Source organism: Vidua macroura, chromosome 1 (assembly GCF_024509145.1).
Source record: "Vidua macroura isolate BioBank_ID:100142 chromosome 1, ASM2450914v1, whole genome shotgun sequence".
In the NCBI taxonomy this organism is placed as follows: domain Eukaryota; kingdom Metazoa; phylum Chordata; class Aves; order Passeriformes; family Viduidae; genus Vidua; species Vidua macroura.
Genome location: NC_071571.1, coordinates 8,233,533 through 8,255,693, shown reverse-complemented (window position 1 = coordinate 8,255,693; position 22,161 = coordinate 8,233,533). Strand labels below are relative to the sequence as shown.

General features: G+C 39.4%; 1 protein-coding gene across 4 annotated transcripts in view; it reads right to left on the bottom strand.

Annotated features, from left to right (window-relative positions):
* Window positions 1-53: 53 nt before the first annotated feature.
* Window positions 54-22,161, bottom strand: part of RBM33 (RNA binding motif protein 33) — a 102,206-nt gene continuing 80,098 nt past the window's right edge. For 2 of the 4 annotated variants that reach the window (XM_054000614.1, XM_054000766.1), the window contains exons 16-19: window positions 19,804-20,007; window positions 18,214-18,402; window positions 7,045-7,133; window positions 54-6,846 (exon numbers count right to left, since the gene is read on the bottom strand). In XM_054000614.1, the coding sequence (XP_053856589.1) occupies window positions 6,798-6,846; window positions 7,045-7,133; window positions 18,214-18,402; window positions 19,804-20,007 (531 nt within the window). In that variant the 3' untranslated portion in view covers window positions 54-6,797. The remainder of the gene's footprint in view (window positions 6,847-7,044; window positions 7,134-18,213; window positions 18,403-19,803; window positions 20,008-22,161) is intronic. The other 2 variants (XM_054000694.1, XM_054000859.1) reach the window with 2 other exon arrangements.

Genomic DNA, 22,161 nt, shown 5'->3' with positions numbered 1-22,161 from the left:
TGTGAAGCCTTTTTTGACAAGTCTGAAGTTGTACATCAAGCAACAACGCAGGAAATTATAAAAATCGGGTTTTATTGACATATTTTAGGTACAATAAATATATTTACATGTTCACATTTCAAACATGGAAATACATGTAAAAAACTTGTACACGAGATCATCTTTGTGTTTCCATTTTTACACTCACTCAAACAGGTACGACAAAGATCTCTTATGCACGTGGAGGATTTGGTATAGTCCAGTATTACACTCAAGCAATCAGCAGTGCACACCTTGTGCAGATGATGCTGTAGAAAACATGAGGCAGACGCACTCCCAGTGCAGTCAGCATGATACAGTCGGCTGCTGAATTTATATCCTGAACTGCTAATAAACAAACTCTGCAATCCAGATTAGAGCAGTACATTTGAAATGATTCTCAAAACACCCAGATACAGATATATATGTGTATATATATATATATTTATATACACTGCTTAGGACTTTACAGGTTAGGAAGGATCACATTCAGTAATAGTAATAGGAGGTAGAATCGTGTCGACAGTGTTGGTATTTCTACGTGGCAATAACAAAAAGTGCTATTACTATCACTGAATTCAAGAACAGAGCTCCTGAAAAAGTGAAAAGGATAAAACAGTTGTTAATCCTGTTCAGCCTGGCTAAATGCTCAAGCATGTAAAGGAAATGTCTACCTTCCCCAGCATGGGTAAAACTGCAAAGCAAGAGTGTTAAGTGGTGCTTCTCCAATGCTCGGGATGGGCAGCATGGCCTAAGGGGTGATACCTGTATCAAAGCAACCTCAACTTCAAGCACCAGAGTCTGCAAAGAAAAGTATGGTAGGGGGGATTTCAGGGCAGGACATCTTGGGTTCAAATACCCTCAAAAGAGCTGGAAGAACAGAAAACAGAGCAAAAGATTGAATGCAATACACTCAGTAAAAAAATCAGAGAGATGAACAGGGAGTGAGAAGGGCAGGAACATAACAAGAACACAAATGGAAATGGAAAAATGGGGGCAAATGAGATGAAAATGAGAAAAAGCATAACAGAGAGGCAAAGGGTACCACAGGAAAAGAGAAAGTTAACTTAATTCAGGGGCTCCTTTATAAATAAAATTATATGCAATGGTACAGAAGGTCAGCTGTGAATAAATAAATATTAGTATCTGGTCTCTGCTGGATCTGTAAGAAAAAAATGTCTATTAATTAGAAGTTAAACTGCTGAAAGAAGTTTCATCATCTGAAAAAGAAAACCTGCAAAGAAATAGTTTTGTTATTCTCAAAACAGAGATAAAACTGTAAAGTTCCAAGCTCAGCCTGACAGACACTAGGAAAAAAATACCATGCATATTAAAATCCATTAGATACACACAAAGAAAATCCTGAACAAACACAACATCAATAAAGCAGTGTTTGAAACTGTGATCTTCCATGTGACTACACACAACATTGCAATACAGCTACATTTAACTGTACACAGGTTCTTTTACAAAAGTATTTTTAATCTGCAATACTGTTTGAAGTTTAGATGGTAAAAACCACTGAACACAAGTGCTGTTACATAAAATAAGAGCAGTGTAACCTGTTGAAAAAGTGTATCTATAAAGCCCATTTCCAGTTAGAAAAATCAGTGCATCCAACCAAGAAAGCAGAGAGCAACACAGGCACCTAAAGACCCTGTGAGATTAACTTTCCCCTCGAGGTTTTCTTTAGTGCAATAAGGATCACACTTTCCACCAAAATAAGCAGAGAAGTAGAAAAGGGAGTTTGTTTGAAATTAAAAAACCCAACCCTGCCAAAAGCAGCATTATAAAGAACAAAATGATCCTTCCCAACCATATGACACCAGAAGTTGGCATACGCAAGGATCCAATATGAATCTGGTTTTGTACACAAGCCCCTGTGCTCATGTGGACAGTAAGTTATCTCCATGTTTAAAAATCAGGTTACAAAAAAACCTTACAGAAAATCCTTAGGATTTGATACTAATTTAAGATAAAATACTTTCAAGTATTATGTTTATGAATTAATTAGAGGATAAGGCATGATTTAAGGTAACATTGAAACAAAAGCTCTATGTTACCCTAAATGACCTTTATAATACAGCTAACTTTCTGCAATCTGTTCAGGATTTGTTTCCTTTACATTTAATTTCTCACCTATCACGATGCTAAAAAAAGAAACGAAAACAAAAGCACAAAAAAATGCATTAATAAAAGGTTTATGTCTCTCTGAACAAAAAATGCCTTTTTGACAGTGAACAGGTGACAACAGATTTCTACCCTCAAGTACCTCGACTGGCATCACAGACACAGTACTACACAAAGGACAGGAAAAGCACAATACTATGCCAGAGGACAAATCCAGGGTATCTCCCAAGCAGACAAAAAAAAAAAAAAAAAAAGAAAAAAAAAGAAAAAAAGAAAAAAAAAAAAAAAAAAAAACAGGCCAAAAAAATTCTCAAAAGAAGAAACCCCAGAGCCTCCCACCCCCCTCTCACCCCAGCTACAAGGGTGACACCCCCACACACACACACAGCCACGCAGTTAATGAGTGCAAACGGCAGCAAGTGCCTGCAGCAGCTTCCAGGGAAACTGCATCATTTTAACCTACACAGATGAAGGATACTATGTTTAAAAAAAATTAAAAAATATAGCACCAAGTAAAAGGTTTTTTCTTATCCCCAGTAGCTGACGTTAAAAACAAAACAAAAAAAAACTTTGAAGACCTGCAAGGTTATTCTGAAATAATCTTCAGTTTTACTCTCATCTGTGTCCTTGCAGTGGAAACCTAACATAAGTGAATTGAAATGCTCAGTCTGCTTGGCATTTTAAAGGCTAAAAGGACTTCTTTACAGAAATTCAGAAACCTGAAGCAAATCTTCAGATTTAAACAGGGTGGGGAATAAACTAGATATGCAAGGATACCATGCAGAGGGAGTGCCTGCATCCACTCCTCCTTCCCAAAGTCACACTGGGGATATGTGTGGGCTGAGGACAGCATCCCTCTGGCTGTGGAAACGCTACAGACCTGTCCTTGTCCCCCTGCCTGCAGCAGGGACCCTGAGTGTCCCCAGCACCACACCACAGGCTGGTGTGGCTCTGATAAGGTGCGGCACTGATAACACTGTGATGCACCAACGTGCCACCAACCTGGCCTACATGTGAAACCCAAACTGTGAAACCAAAACAGCCCCAACTTTTGAGGACAGTATTACACCACAGACTCGATTTGTCCCTGCAAACAGCACAATGGAACAAACCCAGAAAGACCCTGTGCCTTGGTCTGACAGTGTTTCCCCTCAGAAGTTTAAGGACAGAGTTGTTTTAGGGGTTTTTTTTTTAATTTAAAAAAAAAAAAAAAAGTAGAACATTCAACTAAAATACCACAGATCATATGGGTACTTCAATATTTTAGTCAAGGCAAAATATGAATAGTTATAAAGTGAATTTTCCAGTGGTACAAGATGGAAATGAAATAATTTGGAAAAAAAAAAAGCTGACTTCATAGACTTCATATAACCACCTGCTAGAGTTGCCTATTTAAATAATTATAAAATTATGCTAATAAAAACTGAACAAATAATACACAGATCAGGATATATGTATTGACTTACTAGCATCTTTATAAAAATTTGAAGATATACACAAAAACACATCAACATTTATGGAACCATATCCATTTAAATTTAGATAAGACAACACAAAAAACTAACAAATAGCTAAGATGTGGTTGACTGTAAGCGCTTTGAGTAGCATTTTAATTTTAAAAGTTCAATATTTACATACTACAATAAATGCCTTCTCTTTTTTTTCCATTATGCATCGTATTGTGAATTCACTACAAAGAAAGAACAAGATAATGGTTGCAACAGATCTTCCAAGAAAGTTCACTTAAAATGCTCAGATTTAACTCTGTGCTGGAGGAGAACACATCAAGAACACGTCTGTCTAGCTTTACCTCTATTTCCTTTGGGTTTTTTTGGGAGGAGACAACAAATGGATCTAAAGGAGCTGTATCATCCAAACCAATCAATGCCAAGAGATCCACTTTAAGTTAGGATTTGAGAAGTAAGAGAACATAAAACATTTTAAAAAATGACTCACCTAATTGCTAGTTTTGCTACTGAGTTTTTTAGGATATTAGAGAGATATGGTGACAACACAGGGTGTGAGTATGTATGTATGTGTATAATAAAACAAATATAGACATACATACATATGGTAGGTTTACATGTAGGAAGGTACTCAGATACTGCAGTAAGTTGCTGAATTAATCCCCAGCAATCCACCCATACCCTGTCTATGCACAAGCATAAATCTCCTGCAACTGCTGTTAAAGAGGATGCATCTACTCATTAAACAGGCATTGCTCACGTCACTCCTTCATTTAAATAGATATGAGGCCATTTCGTGTCTTTATTCCAAAGCCACACATTTGTCTCAAAAAAATAAAAGTTTAAAAACCCAACTGAATAAAAATTTTTAAAACTTAAGTTGGCTGAACCTCAAGCTCTTTGGGATGGATTCAAAACCCAAAGCAGGAGCGTTTCTACAAACTTCTTTGACTTTTGAATCAAACCCATATTCTTAGGCTCCAAGAAACCCTCTAACCCCAATAATGTTTGCTTCTGACAGGACAGCTGATCAACTGCAGATGTTCCTACTGCTGAACTCAGCTGCTGGCCTGTCTGGCGTTTGCATCTATCCCAGATTTCCAGGCACGCACTACTATAACTCCACTCTGAGATGTCTCCTTGTCCTGCTCACTGCAGAGAAGCTGCTCCCTAACAGTGGGATGAGCAACTGTTTAATGCCTTGTTTTAAAGAGCAGCAGTTATTTCTTAAGAATAAAAGTGACATAACCTGAGGAGGCAGCATAGGGGTCCCAGAGCTAATGGTGTGAGGAGTCAAACAGCCTGGGGCTGATCACTCTGCAGGCCTTTGGGGTTGGTCCCACTGAGCACTTCCTACCTGCAGCTCATGCTCTGCCCTGGGCTTGGCTCTACCCTGAAGCCCTAACAGCACTTCATGTACAGCAACTGTGGCTGTCATTAAACATTATGCATGAATTATACAGGTGGGTGTAAACCTCACCTCCATGAGAAGATTCTCATTCTATTACTGTGTCTTGTCACTAAGTTTTAAATGGACTTAAAGAATATTTCCAAAGTACCATGTTATTTTATATTATTTCAATGAACAGAGAACAGGTCTACCTAGAAGACTTTTGACAGTACTTATTCCCTTATTATTTTTGGTAACTTTTACTTAATTGAAAATCTGGGCCAAAAGTGGAAGAAAGCCAATTAGGTATCTGTGCCACTAAATCATCCCCCCCCCCCCCCCCAAAAAAAAGATACTATTAAAAAAAGGTACTTTAAATTTGCTTAGCTCGTGCCTTCCAGCTTGGCATGCCTATTTTGGACCTCATTTGCAGCTCTTGTATTTCATACCCACAGTGTTTTTCTGCAGTCACTCAGGTAACAAACCTACATTTCTGCAAGTCCCTTCCTTCAAAAAGTAGGTGGAGTGCTTAAGAGTATTCCTAAAATAAAGCATGAAGCAAAACATCATGGTCCAAAAACTAAGGAAATGTTCATAAAAACTGGAATCCAATATAAAGATGACATTTTAATAAGTTTATTCAGAAGTAACTAAAAAACTTGTTACTTTGGCAACCCCGTCTGGATGGTTCTAACCAAAAGGAAATATTACGAATTTTAGTTTGAATAAAATATAAGCTCCTTAATGTTTGCATGGCATTTTTGGGAACTGACACGCTCATCAGGAGATTCACAATGTCCTTATAGTCCTTTATGTATCAGGAACCCCACATCAAAACAAGTCCCTTCAGTTACGTGTTTCTTATGGTTCAGCATTAATGACAAAATAAATCTCAAAGAAAAAAACCTGATGGAAATAAAGCATGAGGCAACCATGAAACACTAACCCAGAAGAACTATCAGGAATGCACCACTCTTCCTGCGTAACATTTTTGAAGTGACCCACCAAATACTTCTTTTTCCTTGCATCTGGCAGAGTTATTTAAAACAACCTAATTACAACTCAGAGTTCACTACCCCACGATGCTACTGAAGGGCGAAGATCCTTGTTTTTAAAAACCAAGGGAAAATACAGCAGTGTTATTCCTCCTACACAGGATATTATGGAATAAGTGGAGTTGGAAAGAGAAAATGGAAGTCTATATCGGAATAGAAAAATGCACAGACTTATTTACAAAGATCAAAACTACAATTTTCCAGTGTCACCTCCAAAGCTTCTCAGCAAACTGCTATTCAGCAAAGCAGACCATGTTCAAATCTATGCAAGAATACCTTCTGTGCTCTCAAGTATACAATGCAACTAATTTGTTTAGAAAAATGAGTTTTCATTCAAATACCTTGCACTGAAGATAAGAGCAACCATTATCAAATATTCTTTGCTATTCTTTGAAAGTTTTTCAAATCTTTCGCTGTAACCGTTCTCTCTCAAGTCACTGCGGTCACACAGTAGGATCCTGAAGAACAATGTCTACATGCATCAAAAGCATTTTGAAAAAAAAAAAACCTCTATAATTCCATGTGGTTACAACAGAATGTGAAGAAACTGAACAGAAATTCCACCTTTGCAGATCCTCTCGAATTCACCTCTCCTGGAGGTCACCTTGGTGATTTCTGTAGTTCAACAGAGCAGTTACAGACTGAGCTGACAGGGCTCCCAACCCGATGGATTTTCCTCTCTGAGTCTGTAGCTCCACAGTACACTGAGGCTGGTGCAGGGGCTTCTCTCAGCAGACATCACTCCACAATCAGCGCCACGTTAATGTGGGACAGATCTATCATGTGCCTGTTAAAAGTTAAAAGAAAGTTAAAAGAAATTTAAACGTGGTGCTCAGACTGATTTGGGCATGGAGCTTCTATGAAGGTCACTAATCAACTAATCAGATGCTTGATTGGATTAGAGAAACAGTGAGCCAGAGGAGACTGATTTTATCTTCTGAAAGGAGGGAAGGAACCACGGCGGCAGCAATGCTTAATTATTTACCTGTGGAATTTCTGTTGAAATGCTAAAGCATGTGCTGGCTCCTTGAATTTTGCTATGGCTTTCCGTTGCTGAGGAAGCATCTGTAAACTCTGCAGAGACAAAAAGCCAAAACATATTTTTAATATTCACTTCAAGATCCACTTCACAATAGTCCCTTATTTTGCATGAAATCAACTGAAATTTTGCTGTATTTCTTTATTCAGAAACATAATTCTGTTCTCTTATTTGCATGCAATAAAAAATTAGACCAGAAACAGACTTCTGAGACTGCAGTCAGGGTCCCAGCTGATGGTGTTTGAGTTGGTGCTTTAAGCAAGTGTCCCACCCGGAAAACCCAGACTCTCACTTGTTAAGCAAAGGTGACAACTCTTCAATTCAATCCACACAGATGAGCCAAACCCCACAGCCAAACTCCCACCAAGTAAGAAGCATTCAACTGGTCAGAGCTCAACTGCCCACACAAGCACCTGGAGTCATTTACCTGAGGTACATTAAGGGATCAGGGCTTTCCACAGGTTAAGCAGGGCAGAAACAGAAAAAAGTGGTAAGTTCTCTCAACTGCATATCTTCACACTGCTTTTATAAAACAAGTGGCCAGCTTTTGGCAGACACCACCACAAAACCCCACTGAGATGGGTCCTCCACACAACACACATCTCCTCAGACAAGTCCATCTGGCACGTGCCTCCCATACCATGAGAGCAGCAGTTCACAAAGCTTTAGCTATGACAAACCCCCTACATAGTACTGAGCTCTCCAAAACTACAGCACACCTCAGCCAGGACTCTGGAGAACTCATGTCCTTATTCCCTGCTTGCTGATTCCAGAGAGCAGTCCTGTGGCCTTGGTTAAGAGGTGTTATCACACTTATGAAGATTAAAGTTTATGCTTTGAGTTAGCCCTTCAAGTTAGAATAATTTTCCAAAAGGCACTTGAGAAATTCAAGAAGATGAAGCTTTACACATTAAATAGCTACACACTCAACAATCAGGGAGAACATTCAGCAAGTATTCAGCATCACAGAATACTCAGGATGGAAATATGATCCTGAAATCCTGCTGCCTGTGAACACAGGCCAGAGATTCCAGAGTAATGAGGTTAAAACAGATCTGAAGGCTTCAAACAAAATTTCACAGTACCACAGTGATTCCAACATCTCACAGAAAGTTCTGGATGTTTAATAGCCTATGCTGCAGCACTTTAAAGACAGAATTGCTCTGATTCAGTTTCCAGTTATTCTTACAGCTTTGGATGCAGAATAAAGAATTATTAACATTCTACTTTTCTGAGTTTCTACATAAAGGCAATACAGTTTTATACTGAAAGTTTTATATATACATATATATATATATACACACACACACACAGAGACAAATGCATGTATATGGACACCTTAAAACTTTTCTAGATTATGACCTCCTGATAGATAAGTATAAACATAATTCTTTGCTCCTGCATTTTGCCTGGAACTCAGCACTTGGAAGATTCCAGCCCTCTCATGGTCAGTCTTCAAGATTTTAAACTTTGCCTTCAAAAATTCTGTATTTCCATCTAGGCTGTTAAAAAAGCACCACAGATCTTTGGAGAAAGTAACGATTCCTTGGGAAACAACACACAACCCCACTCAATACATTTTGAGCTTGATACACTTTGGTATCTCTTAGTGAAAGAATTTTTAATCCCACTAATCTGTTCCCTGTTCATTCAATCTAATGGAGCATTTTAAGCAAGATGTCATATGTCTAGATGAAATTTGCTATTAAAATTATCTACCTCTTTTTTGAACACATAGGACTCTCTTGGTAAATGTGTATTTAACAAGAGCCATGGCACCTGATAAGTCATGTCTCTCTGTATCCAAGTCTGACAATTCAGTTTTGCCACTTTCTGTAACTTATCTATCTGTGATTTTGAAGCAATTTATTTTGCACCTTCTTCTAACTGACAGGAAACTTTCCTCTCTCCAGGAAAATCACAGATGTTTAGTATTTCCACCAGCCTGTGATTTCAAAGTGAAAGCTGAGTGAAAGTTAAAGGATTCAGCAAATCTGATAAGCATCAGTAAGTTAATTTGCATTTTATAGCTTTTGGAAAGTTGCTATGATGAAAAGGTATAGCTAAGTCATTGCAACTTCTCAATTTCTAAGCTGGTAGAAATAGCATTTAGCTTTAAAAAAACCCACTCAGTGGATGATCTTTATTTCTTTTTAAATGAGAATGCTCTTGACACAGTTAAGCCCATTTTACCAACAAGAATGCAGTCATGCTGCAAAAAGCTGTGGTGAAAGACCCTGGATAAAGCTCAATTCACCTGCAGGTTTATCTGCAGGAATAAGTGACAGAGATGCTGAAGTTTGTGTTCTCCTCCCTATACTGATCTCACTTTTTTACGATTTGTAGAACTAGATCTTAACACATGTTTTCTTGACACCACTTTGCTTGCTAAAAAAGAAAGAACCATGAACTAAGTAAGTCTTATCACTGAGGACTATGCTTTGAAGACTAAAATTTAAACACAGCCCTTAAGTAAGATTTGGGAAGAACAAACTTTAAGAGTATCTCTGAATTACAACCAAAGCAAACAAAAATCTGTTCTGTTCAATGAAGTCAACACTTTTAATAAGAGAAAAACCTGTTTGGATCACCAAAAGGATGAATATTTCAGTGAACAGTTCAACAAGAGGAGCTGTACAAGATCCTAGGGAAGCATCCTTCCAGCTGCACCCTGCATGTCCTGCTGCCAACTGACCCTCCCCACAAAGTGAGGTCTCACTCCACTACCACAGCAGATTCTCCCAATGCTTTATGCTCCAGACCCCTGTTGTGATCAGCTGAAGAAGAGAAGCTGCTTTTGGTGACTTTTCCCACAAGAACCGAGATATTACTGCATTAATATTCTTGAGAGGCGCAAAAGTAAAATTTGATTTTGCAGTTTATACAAGCATGATGATGAATTATTAACAAGTTTCTCAGTAATTAGCATGTAAAAAATTGACTAAATGAAGACAGTCTGGTGTAAGGCAGACTTATTAACAAAATTAGGCAAAGCATCTAAATATTATTATAGAAAACTTATTTATACTTTCTTAAGAATTAATAAGCTTGTTGACTGACTAGTTTGGGTACTGTGCTCTTACACTATTACTGCTTTATTTTCCAAAGCAATAAAGAACCCAAAAGCAATCAAAACACTAAATTTTAATACTCAACTACTTTGGCAACAAGGCACCAGTTCTTGGGTAAGTTTACTGAAAAGCATCTTTATCAGATTTAATTTCACTGATCAGTAGTACAACTATGGAAACAAAAAACCAACCCATCTGATCCTTCACTGAACTGCCTAAACATAACCCATCACCCAGCCTGGGGTAAGGCAGCATCTTTTCAACTGCTGCACTTACACATGCCTAGATTTAAGACCAAGAATTAAGGACTGCAAAACAAACGATAAACTAATGTTTCACAAACAATACTGCTCCAGTTGGAAACTGCCTGAGAAAAAATTAATTTAAATGGGTTTAATTCAAATTCCCAGCCTCTGCTACGCTCAGAATATGTCAGCAAAAATGATGCATAATCACTTCATGTTTTTTAAGGTATATGAGGTATATACACTTTCTCTGGGTATAGATTAAAAAATCCCATCTGGTTCTGTTGCAACAAGAGACAATTACTAAGCTAAGTTACTCTGAAGATGTGACCAGGTCCAAAATGCCACCATCTTTGCTGAGTTTTCAAACAAATCCTCATCTATCATGACTTGCATGTGTGAGCATCATGCATCCAGCTAACACAGATTTATTTATGTTCTGATTTTGGGACAATACCTTCTTACTCAACTTAACTATTTAAGCCTTGAGCTTTATGTTTTAAGAACATTGATGATACGGCACACAACACATTTACCATAGGTGCAGGGCCTGAGCTGCTGCCATCCCATCCCTGAGCAGACAGGCTATTGGCTGGGCATAGAAATTAAGAGTTCCACTTCAGCAGAAACCTGAAGTGAAATTACTGCATACTCATTCTACTGGATTATTTCTGTCTTTTCGAATTTGGGGTGATTTGCAGTTTAGAACTGATCCTACATTTGGATGATGTTAACAGCTGTAGTCAGAAGAAAACATTCCTTGTGTACCCTGTGGTATTTTATTGTCTCAAAATATTCAAGGCATTATCTCAAAGACTTACTCCATCAGCTTCTGCTTTTGTTGATTCCAAACAAACTTGCTAGGAAAATACATCCAAAAATTAATTCATTTTGCAAATCTTAATCATGTTACCTTGCTAGTTTAACACATTTAAACTTCTGAATAAACTTTGGAATAATTTGGCAGCTGTTTTTTTGTTTTTTTTTTCAGTGATAACATTCAATAGCCTCTCTCCCTTTTTGAAAACACATTATTATTTGAAAACACAGAGGCACAAACACCACTGCTGATGGCCTCAGCATTGGCTGGTGGTGGGTCCATCCTGGAGCTGGTTGGCATTGGCTCAATGAGACACAGGGGAACCTTCAGGCAGCTTCTCAAAGAAGCCACCCCTGTAGCTCCCCCACTACAAAATCACAGCCATGCAAATCCAGTAGATATTTCTCAAAAAGTAATTCAGTATGTTGTTCTCAGACCTGAGGCAGCACCACACCCAACTAATGACAACTGCTCTCTCCTTTTCAAAGAACAAATATTCCTACAGCAATCCTTGGTCTGATGATCTCCACTGTAATGACAAAACACATGGTTCTGTGTTTCCCAAAGCACAACACCTCAATAGGAATTTGATCAGAGTGTGGTATTATTCTGTGACCTACAGACTTTGAAAGGCCAGTGATGGGAGGCAGAGGAGGATGCAGGACTGCCGCTGGAGACCAGCTGGTTCTAGTGAGCATCACTTTATTTACTGGGAGGGCCCTCACTCTTCCTCCATAGGAGACTTCCTCATTGCCACACTGGGCAACACCAGAATCTCCTATCATGAGCCTAAACTGAAATACCACAATCCTCCCAAACGTCACAGCTCCGAGAAAACAACTTCATTCACATCTTCTCTTTAAGCTGACCTAGTCAGATGTTCACCAGAGGATGAAAACCTCTTCTGGGACCCACTCAGGTGGAAAGGATTGACAATACACACAATAACTTCCAAGGGATTTCAAATGACTGGTTACTTCAGAGATTTGGCTGTACAGATCTACCATGCAGCACTTCCTGATAGCAGCCTGAGGTCACAGGTATTCTGAGCATGTTCCTGTGTGAGTCTGGAGAACAGAGATTACATTCTGACATATTTCTAGCATTAAAAAAAAAAAAAGCTAGTTTAGAGTGAGGAAGAGTATTTTACATGGAAGAGATTTAGGAAGCACAAAGCTCATACTGATCTTGACTGTCTTCTTTTTCTGCTTAGGAACTGCCATGGGAAGATGCAGATCTTAGGCTGAATGGAAAATTCAAGAAACCCAGTATTTCATAATCATACTTTTGATTGAGCATTTGCTTACAAGCTGTTTTAAAACATACTACTTAACTCAAAAACTTAAAAAATAATCAGCAGCTCTGTCTTCTTCTGCAACTGAACTACTACTACTAAAGCATGAATATTATAAAAGGACCATTCCCTCTGAATATATTTCCTTAGGCCTGAAGATTTACACTGCTCTTAAATTTCTCCTCTGTCCAAGCTCTGTAAGTAAATCTGCACTTGTACAATACTGAAATAGCCACTATGATCATAGCAGCACATTAACCTCTAGTAAAGCTTCACTGCAAAACCAAGGGCCTTGAGACAAACAGCTGGACATTCTCAAGTACAGAACAAGAGACTGTTTGCAGAATGCAAACACCTTTGACACCAAAGCTCTCAGAGGTTACACAGAGAGTAACAGAGCACTGGGAGATGGAAACCAAGCAGGCAGGAATGAGACTGGAGCAAGCACTCATTTCAACTAAGAGAGACACACGGGAAATGAAAGTTTCCTCCTTTACTTCATTTCTCTCACTGAAGTAAATGTACTTCCCAGCAGACAACACGTTCAGTTCACCAGTGGGTTTGGGATTAGGGATGGCAGTTCATATAAAGCTGCTAAAAAACAGGTCTATGCAGAAAGAAAGCAAACTTCCCCAACCAACATCATCTCTAGTGTGTGATCCAAGCTGTTCTGCAACAAGTCAAACAGCAGCACAGCAGGCACTTTCTGAGCAGAATGACCAGATTCTATTTTTTCTTCCCTTCCATCAATAAATGCAGACATGTTTTTATTGTCCTCACAGTCTCCTGATACCTGAAGCATCTTTCCTGGCAGTGACACTTCCCAGCCACTACCAGCAGGCACAGAGGCTGGGACAGAATGTATTTATTTCACCCTCAGCTGTTGCAAGCTCTCTTCCACCTTCTGTTCCTCCTTTCTACTTTTCTGACACCTTTGACTTCCTATTATTTGCCCTTAAAAGTACTGAGCTTTCTTTTTCCATATGCAAGGTGTCAGGGGAAAGGCTGTTCTGTCCCTGAGCTGGGCATCTGGCACTCCCACACAGCTCTACAGCAAGGCTGAACTGGACAGGCTCATGATGGAGCTGCTCTTCTTTTCCCCCAGCCCCAAGGATGGAGCAGGACTGGCCATATCTTCTCCCACAGCTTCTACCACAGCTGAAATTGCTTTCACAAGTAGAAAGACCACAGTGGTCCTCCTGTCAGCCTGAGCAGCTTATGTCAGAGGAGAACCTCCCTGCTGCCCTGCAGGGGCACCCATGTTCTGGGTGTGTGCATCTATGGCAATTCCACCGATGCCTCTGTGGCCTCAGATAAATCCAGCAGCTGGGCACGCTGTCAGGGCAGGGGGTTGCTGAGGCTGCCTTTGCATCAGTTGAGCACTAGGTAGCACTGTCACTCCAAGAAAGCAAAGCCAGGCACATCAGCTTTGGAACTGCTTTTCCAGACCAGACCAGAAATGACTGTTAGCAGAGCAAACCCCTTATTTGTAGAACTACTCAAAGTACACCTGCAATCCCAACATTCTCCTCACCTCTGATATACAACAGTGTATCTTCCCACTTTCTCTATTTTTAAGCATCAGAATTGATCATAAATCTTCACAAATACTGAGTTTTTGCACTGATGTTTTCTGTTTGCATCAATTTGATGTAAGAAAACATGATTAAAGATGATGATGATGGAATACCTCCATAGAACAATTCCCTCAGTACTCAAATTATCTGGAGATCTAGAAAACAGTCTATTCTACCTGCCACCATCCCAAAAAAACTCAGTTCATCTGAGGGTGGCAATAACTAGGTGAACACAAATCTCTTTAGACAGTATAAGCATTAAGCCTGGATTCAAGAGCAAAAAAAAAAAAAAATACAAGTGCTGTTTCTCATGACCTTTGCAACTTATTAGTAATCTACTTTACCAAGTGGTTCTGGATGGATGTGCATTGAATGTCACTGCTCCACCACCATCCTCAGGAGGCTTTAGTTTGGTCATGTGCACAGAAATCTCCTGTACTTTCCAACACTTTGGAATACATAATTTTATTTATAACACATAATTATTTTAGGATCAGCAATGAAATTTCACTGCAGGTACATTATTTGCTTCTGAAAGCTCATCCTCTCCAGACAGCAAAGTGTATGCTGGTAGGAAGCATTTCTGCTGATTTCATCATGGTTGAGTTGTAAAAGGCAGCTATAACAAAGGGCATGCTCCTGGAGCCCCAAAGATTTTCTTATATTCAATGTCTTGAGAATCTTAATGGTATTTTTTCCCTGTGTTAATAACAGAGCCCCTCTAGTGAAGCAGGGATGAGAATTAAAGAGTTTTCAGTGATTAGGCAACAAAAGTTATTTCAAAGGTTATACATGGGAAAAGATAATTTTCTCCATTTCTAGGGTACAGGAATGGAAAAATGCCATATTTCCAACTTCAACTCTAAGTTTCCCCCATCCTGTCTTATGCATGCCCAGTTATTCCCAAACTGTGACTCACAGACACCTCAATGGCAAAGCTGGGAGCATTGAACATCATAAATTGAGAGAAGTTTTTAACTTCCCTTCCCAAGGTTTGTGCAAGGTACTTGTACCTCGAGAATGATACTGACAAGAAAAACCTAAAAATAAAACCCCAAGCCTTTTGGACCCAGAAAAGCAAAGTAATCTCTTCCTCCCTGTTAACTCCATTGATAGACTATAGACTTCTCCCACAATTTAAAACTGTTATGCCAGCAAAGATTCACTTTCTGAGGAAAGACACACAGGATGATCACACTGAAACAAATTCAGGATATTTGGAACCAAGAGCTGGTGTGGGATCAGTTGCTTTACAGATGCCCCAGCATGGAAGGTGAAGATTAAGCAGAGGTCCTCTACCACATAGGAAAAGTGCTTGTGGTCTGTCCTTCTTGTAAAAGAGCAAGGAGATCCTTGGATTTCTTTCTCCTCTCTGGGAGCTCTGTCTCAGCCACTCCCGCATTCAAACCCTGACTGCAGCAGAAATTGATACACGAGATACTTGGATTTCTGAGCTGTGTCTGCATGCTGCTTTAAAGCAAGCTGCTTGTTTAACATCAGAGGGCTGTGTCCCACAGTTTGTGAATCCTTACCTTTAACCAGGCATTGGGAGTTGGATATATGTCATTTCAAGACACTAGGCATGAAGAGAACTCCCTAAGTTTTGATTCAGATTTAAATTTCCTTTAGAATTGCAAAAAATAAGTATGAGTTCAACAAACTTATTTCCCCTGGAGACAAATAAAATTAAAAATCTTGATCTCAAAAGAGTTCAGTTCCTTAAGCAAAATTTTGGTGAATATAGTCAACAGCTGAAGACAGGATATTCTACATCTTAAAGACTGATTCAGATAGAACTGACTCTTCTTTCCCTCTTACTATTTATTCAGCTCCACCAGAAACCAGGTAAAAACCTGGGCATCTTGGCCTAATTTCAAAAAAAGAAGCTAGGATTTCACACCTTGCTATTTTCTCACAACTGCCATCTCCCCAAATCCCTCTTACTTCAGTCCATCAAGCTGCAACACTTAATCTTAGAGGACCAGAGCTCTGCAGTACCCAAGAACTGTTTGCTGTGGTCCATGCCACCCACACTGTCCTCACACAGGAACCCCCAAAGCCTGCATGGAAAGCAGCCACTACTGGGCTCTCTTCAGCAGCTCACTTCAGCACTCCTCCCTGCAAAATCCCTTACATGAAACACAAAGGAAGAATGAGGAAATAATTGAGTCTCCCTTTGCTATCAGAGCCTCCTGACCCTCCCAGCTGCAGGGGATTTCGTGCAGCGCTAAGCACAAATAAGAGTTAAAAAATTAATTTACAGCCAGGAGAAAATCCACTTTTGTACTTCAGGATATTGACCTCTCTGAAAATCTAGCACCACCTGTATAAAACTAATTGCTGTTGACAGCAACAATGTAGATTTTCAAACATTCTGTTTTCCATTCTTGTCCTCCAAGTCACTTAAAGTTGTTATTGCATGTTCCTCATTTGGTGCATTAACACTTCTCAGGGTATCATTAAAAAACAAAATCAAAAACCTTAAGTATTACAGGTGGTGGAACCAGTCTCATATTCTTCCTACAAAAGCATCACTTTTTTCCTGCATATCTCACCATTCACACTTGTGAAACATCATTTAGTCTTAAACAAGCCAGGAAATTTCTAGCTTTCTACAAGTCAGACTTGAAATTCAAGTGCAGAATTAGCACAAGAGCATTCTGCATCACTAGCTAAATTCAAGCATCTTGTTCAAGTACTACTTCTAGATTTCTTGTAAGGAAAATGGATGATGATTCAGAAAGCTTAATTTCCAAAGGTACAGTTGATGTTGCTGCAAGAATACAAGTTCTGGAGGGCACAGATATGCATCAAATCCCACTAGAAAATTAGTCATTGTTTTTTCTCCTGTAAGTACATGCTTCTAAAGGTCTGTGACATTGGTTTGAGAGACCAGTGTTTGGAGTCTGCTAGGAAACAGCAAGTACTAAATAAATTTTTTAGCACATTCTCAATAACTTCTCTCAATTGTGAGATTTTCTTGCAGGGTTTCTATTAATCTCCTTCTAATATCCTCATGCAAGATTTAGCAAGTAAACACTGAACAAATGTACTTTGGAACTGCATTAATAATTTCCTAGAGTACTACAGAACACAAAGGCACAAAGTATTTTGTGAGGGTAGTTTTGCTTTCCCAAACAAATTAAACCTCTCTGAATTGATGACGTAAATAATTCAGCATTATTCCATTTACTAAATTAGGAACAAGTGAGGCAGAGTGTTCATTTTTAGGAGAGCAGTCTGTTTTGCAAGAGAGATGATCCTAGTAATAAAGAAGTCTCACAGAACACCTCCAATTCATGCATTGCATTTGTCTGAAAATGTTGTTCCTGTCAAAAGGAAAAAAATTTCTCACCTGTATTTTTCATTATTCATTGACTGATATTTTTAAATGCAGTAACAATAAGTCAGACAGGGCCTCGTAAGCTTTTCACTGCTTTGAAAACCTCCTGCTTTCCTCAAGTCATTTAACTGACACATCAGTTCCAGGAGGCAGTTTGTGAACAGAAGCTGCCCAGCAGATAAAACAGTGTGTGCATGTCATAACCTTGCCCACAGGCCCCTACTGAAGAGAACCTTCTCAAAAATTAAGGATCAATAAAATCCTCCAAAGAAGACTGTGTTTTCCTCTGAAAAAGTAGAGGATGCTACACAATATAAAATGTCCAGCGGGCCATTACGTGCTTGTGCCCCAGGACTGCAGTGACAGGAAAAGGTAAATGTCAAAAAGGAGAGTAGGTGCAAGTCAACAATAAACAAGGACAGCACCCAAAATACATTTGCTCTGATATGACCATCTGGCTTTAACAACCTCACAGAATGGACAGGCTTGTTTTGCCCACAAAAATAACAGAGATAGCACAGGAACTCCAAAATGAAGGAGAATTTTGCAGCAGGAATGTGACGGTTAGCAGAATCCTACTGCGCCTCCTGTGCTGCAATATCATCACGTGGTTGTCTTTGCTACCAGGTGTAGCTTCTGTGGGTGAGGGTGCCTTCAAACATAAATTACCAATAAACACGCATTGTATTTAGTGTCAGGGAATTAATTGAGCTCTCTGGAATGAAAGCCTTTTGGCACAAAAATGATAAACCAAGGTTGACCTACCTGAATGGGTCCCACTGACATCAGCAGGTTTTTCAGTTGGACATCAGTAGTTGATGAAGAAAGCCCTTCAACTGACACAATACAGGGCTGAGGTTTGCACTCCACCACTCGCAGGTTCTGTTTATTTGGCATCAAGCGTCCTCGGCCCATCTGGCCTGCTACTCCTCTGCCTCTGCCGTGCATAATGACCTGCCAACAACAAAAGTAACAGTATTTTGATTTACTTACCCACTGACTCTGCTTGCTGCACTTGACAGAGGATATAAAAGTTGGCTATTTACTTGAAGACTTGATTAAAGTACACAGTGATTTAAAACAGCTTGTTGTTGTTTGCCAATTTGAAAGGCCACTTTCTAACATATTCATCCACTGCTTATGCAAACCTCTTTTAGCAAGATAACAAGTTATATATTGAGTTATATATACTATATTCATCCTAGAAGCCTTAGCTCTAGCACAGATTGATCAATCAAGCAGTGGAGGATGTCAGACAAAAACATATAACCTAGTTTTCAACAGTCATCACACCAGCAGCATGTGTTCAGCTCCCACATTTTGAGTATGGACAAAAAAACCCAACAGGTGATCCCTCTCCTTCTTCCATTCTTAACCCATAGTTAAATTTGATATACTCACAAGATCAGCAAAGTGTTCCAAGCACCTTCAATCTCTACTGCTACCAATTCTTGATCTGTTACCAGAATGGAGTTTTATCCGCATAAGGCTAAATAACTTTAAAATAACTTTTTTTAAAGTTCCTCTCCCCTGTACTCTGGAGCAGGAAATGCATGGATTTAATTCTTGCAAATTAAATGTTGAACAGTCAGAGAGTAGAAAAATAACAACGAAACAGAGTAACAAACATTAAACAGAGTTAACACTTAACACTGAGTCAACATTCAACAGTTTCTTGATTCCTACTTGGAAGGCCTATGATGGGTAATAACTTTTCATACCCTTCAACATCAGCAACAAAACTTTACCCTTGTATGAAGCAGGGAGATTATGGCCAACAGTTCAAAACCAAGAACTAACTTAAAAGCCAAAATGCCAGCTACTTTCAAGGAGTGTGCCAGCTTGCGAATGCAGAGAAGGCACACACCGCTGCCAACCTGACACTTCCCTGCCTCCTATCAGTGCAAAAATCAAGTTACAAGATCACCAACTGTTTTGAGTGATACCAGCTTTGGGGATCCAGCAAAGAGCATCCTGAAACTGCTACTGTGTGCTCCTACATATGCAGGAAACAGCCAAAATAAAATCTTAAGCACAACTTCAAAAAACCCACTTGGTTTTAAAGCCAGAAAGCACATTGGTTACCATCTCCTCCAGTAGCTGTCTCAGGACACGTGCACTTCCCCAGGGAATGCTGAGCTGGCCAGAACATCAGCAGATGAAGCAACCTAGAGGCACTGCCAGTCTGTGCTGGGTACAAACAAGTCTCTCTAGATTAAAAGCTTTATATGCAATTATGCATCTCCTGGGTCATGCAGCCCTGCACTAGCCGCTGACAAACAGAATGCTGGTTATTAATAGAGCAACAAAGCTAGACAGTGAAACTTCTAGCAGCAATACGCATCTAAAAATCACCTTTTTAGGTTGATGGATTCCCTGGATGTTTTTGACTCCTTGAGGAGCTGGTGAATGGATCTGTGCCTGCTGCTGCTGTTGGTGCTGCTGCACTCCCTTTGTCAATGTGACCTTCCGCACTGGCTGCTGTTTCGGCTCCGGGGGTTGTTGAGGCCGCTGGGGTTGGCCCTCTGGGTGAAAAAAGCCAGCATCCTCTCCCCCCTGCTGAAATCAACAACACAACAGCGGCTCAGTGTCCAGGCACTGCACACCTTTGCCCTGAGCAGACTCCTGCCACATTCCAGCTCATTCAGAGAGTCCAGGGCTTTGCCTGCTAAAGCAAACTGGTGGCTGTGACAGGCACGTGCAAAGGCTCAGCCTGGAAATTGCACTTCAGCCTAAAATAAATCCGTGCTATCTGAAGAACAGTTTACCTTGTTCAGGCTTTATTATAATTACAATGGTCAATCATGTCTTTTCATATACAAAGCAACAAGATGTTTTCACTTCTCTTTCCAAATCATTCTTCCTTCCAGGTTACATGTGAACTATGGTGTGTGTTATATTTTTATTACTTTTTTTTTTTAATATAATGAGAGACATACACATTTCAGAAGGAGGAGCAAAGAATGGTGGAGGCTGGAAGAATCAGGAAAATGCTCTGCTCATCTTTAAACCTCCAACCTCCCTTTAGTTAAAAATTGATATTTATTTTGAAATGCATACTCATTCTGCCAACTTCTACACCAGCAGCTTTTTAAGCAGTCCCTTTCCTCAGACACTGTCTGTACTTGGAACAGTTCCTCAAGGTGTTTTTTTGTTTGCCTTACGAAGCTCTTATTATAGATTTGTAATCATGAACACAGTGGAACACCATCTCAGTGTCTCTCTCATCCAAGATAACTCTTGCCATAACATCTCTTGGTGCAATTGGGCACAGTAAAACCATGAGCTTAAAGCACTGAAATTACTCCCTTCCACTGCCTCTACCCAACAGTTTGGTTTTTTTCCTTTAAACAGGTGATTCTTGAATTTGTGTCTGCCTGTCCAGATTAGAACAATCACTGAAAATTCCATGGAGCATGAACCAGCAGAGTCTGACAGAAGATCAGGTACTTCTGCCTCCATGGCGTGCATTGTATTATAGTATGGTTTCAACAGCAGCACCTATCCATTGACAGGACTTCAACCTTAGACATCAAATACTAGTGAGCATTTCAACTGCAGAGGGAAGGCTTTGACTAACTCCCTAAAAAACTTCTGGTAACCTCACAGAAGCCCTCAAATAGAATGCTTGTTTAAGGGAAAAAAGTAAACTATTATGGAAGCACCTTTATTTACACAGGGTTTTCTTTTCCCCTTCCCTTAAATATTCACAAGCCAAAATTCATTTTGCATCTGTAACACATCACAAACCAGAGGGTTTCATATTAACTGGCACATTTTTTGTGGATAAGGAGACAAAACACAAGGGTGCAGAAGGAACAGACTCATGGTCTAATAGCAAGATAATTTTAATTGCGAATATAAATTAGTACCTCTCTCATTAAAGAAAAGCAAAAGAAATACCAAGTTAGGACTGGTTAGTAAGCCTCAGCTAAGAAACAGTCTGTGGTATGTAGGCTTGCAAGTTCAGTAGCTCAGAATTTACACCTCTAAATCAAGGCCTCTGCATTATAAAGTATATGCAGGCTACAACTTCTCAAGAACTCAAGTACTTAAATCCCAGACAAATGAGCTTCAAACCTCCTTGCACTACAACTCAAAAGCACAATCTGTCTCAGGGAAAAAAATCCTAATGCTCATCATGGCATTTGTCCACAGTGTCCAAAACAAGAAAGCAACAGAAATGTACATCTGTCTTGTCCACCTCTAATCACAAACAGGATGTTTTCTCTGCTGAACTGAATGGCACCAAGTCTTCATTTAAAGTTTTGTATTTAAACCTTTGAGAGCAGCAATTAGCGAGAAATTACAAAGCTTTCCCTTTGGTTTCTCTTCAATTTGTATTCAAAAATACAAAAGCAAAAGCACTCCTGAAAGACCCAAACATATGCACAAAACCTTACCAGCATTAAATCCTTGTTTTAATATTAGTTCTGATATCAACATCACCATAAGCTCTATGCCTTGATCAGATAATTTCTTTTATTCAACCCTACAGCAGCTGGAAGATTATGAAACTAAAAGGAACAAAAAAATTCTAGGAGGAATTTAAATGCAGTAACTGGGAGTTAAAATCTAATCTCTGCTAAATGCCTGCTGTGAGAATCACAAATATTTGCAACCATTTCTTTCCAAACCAAAAAACGATCCCAGCACATCGGAAGAGCATCTGAGAGCAAAGCCCTCAGGTATAAAACACATCCAACATGCTCA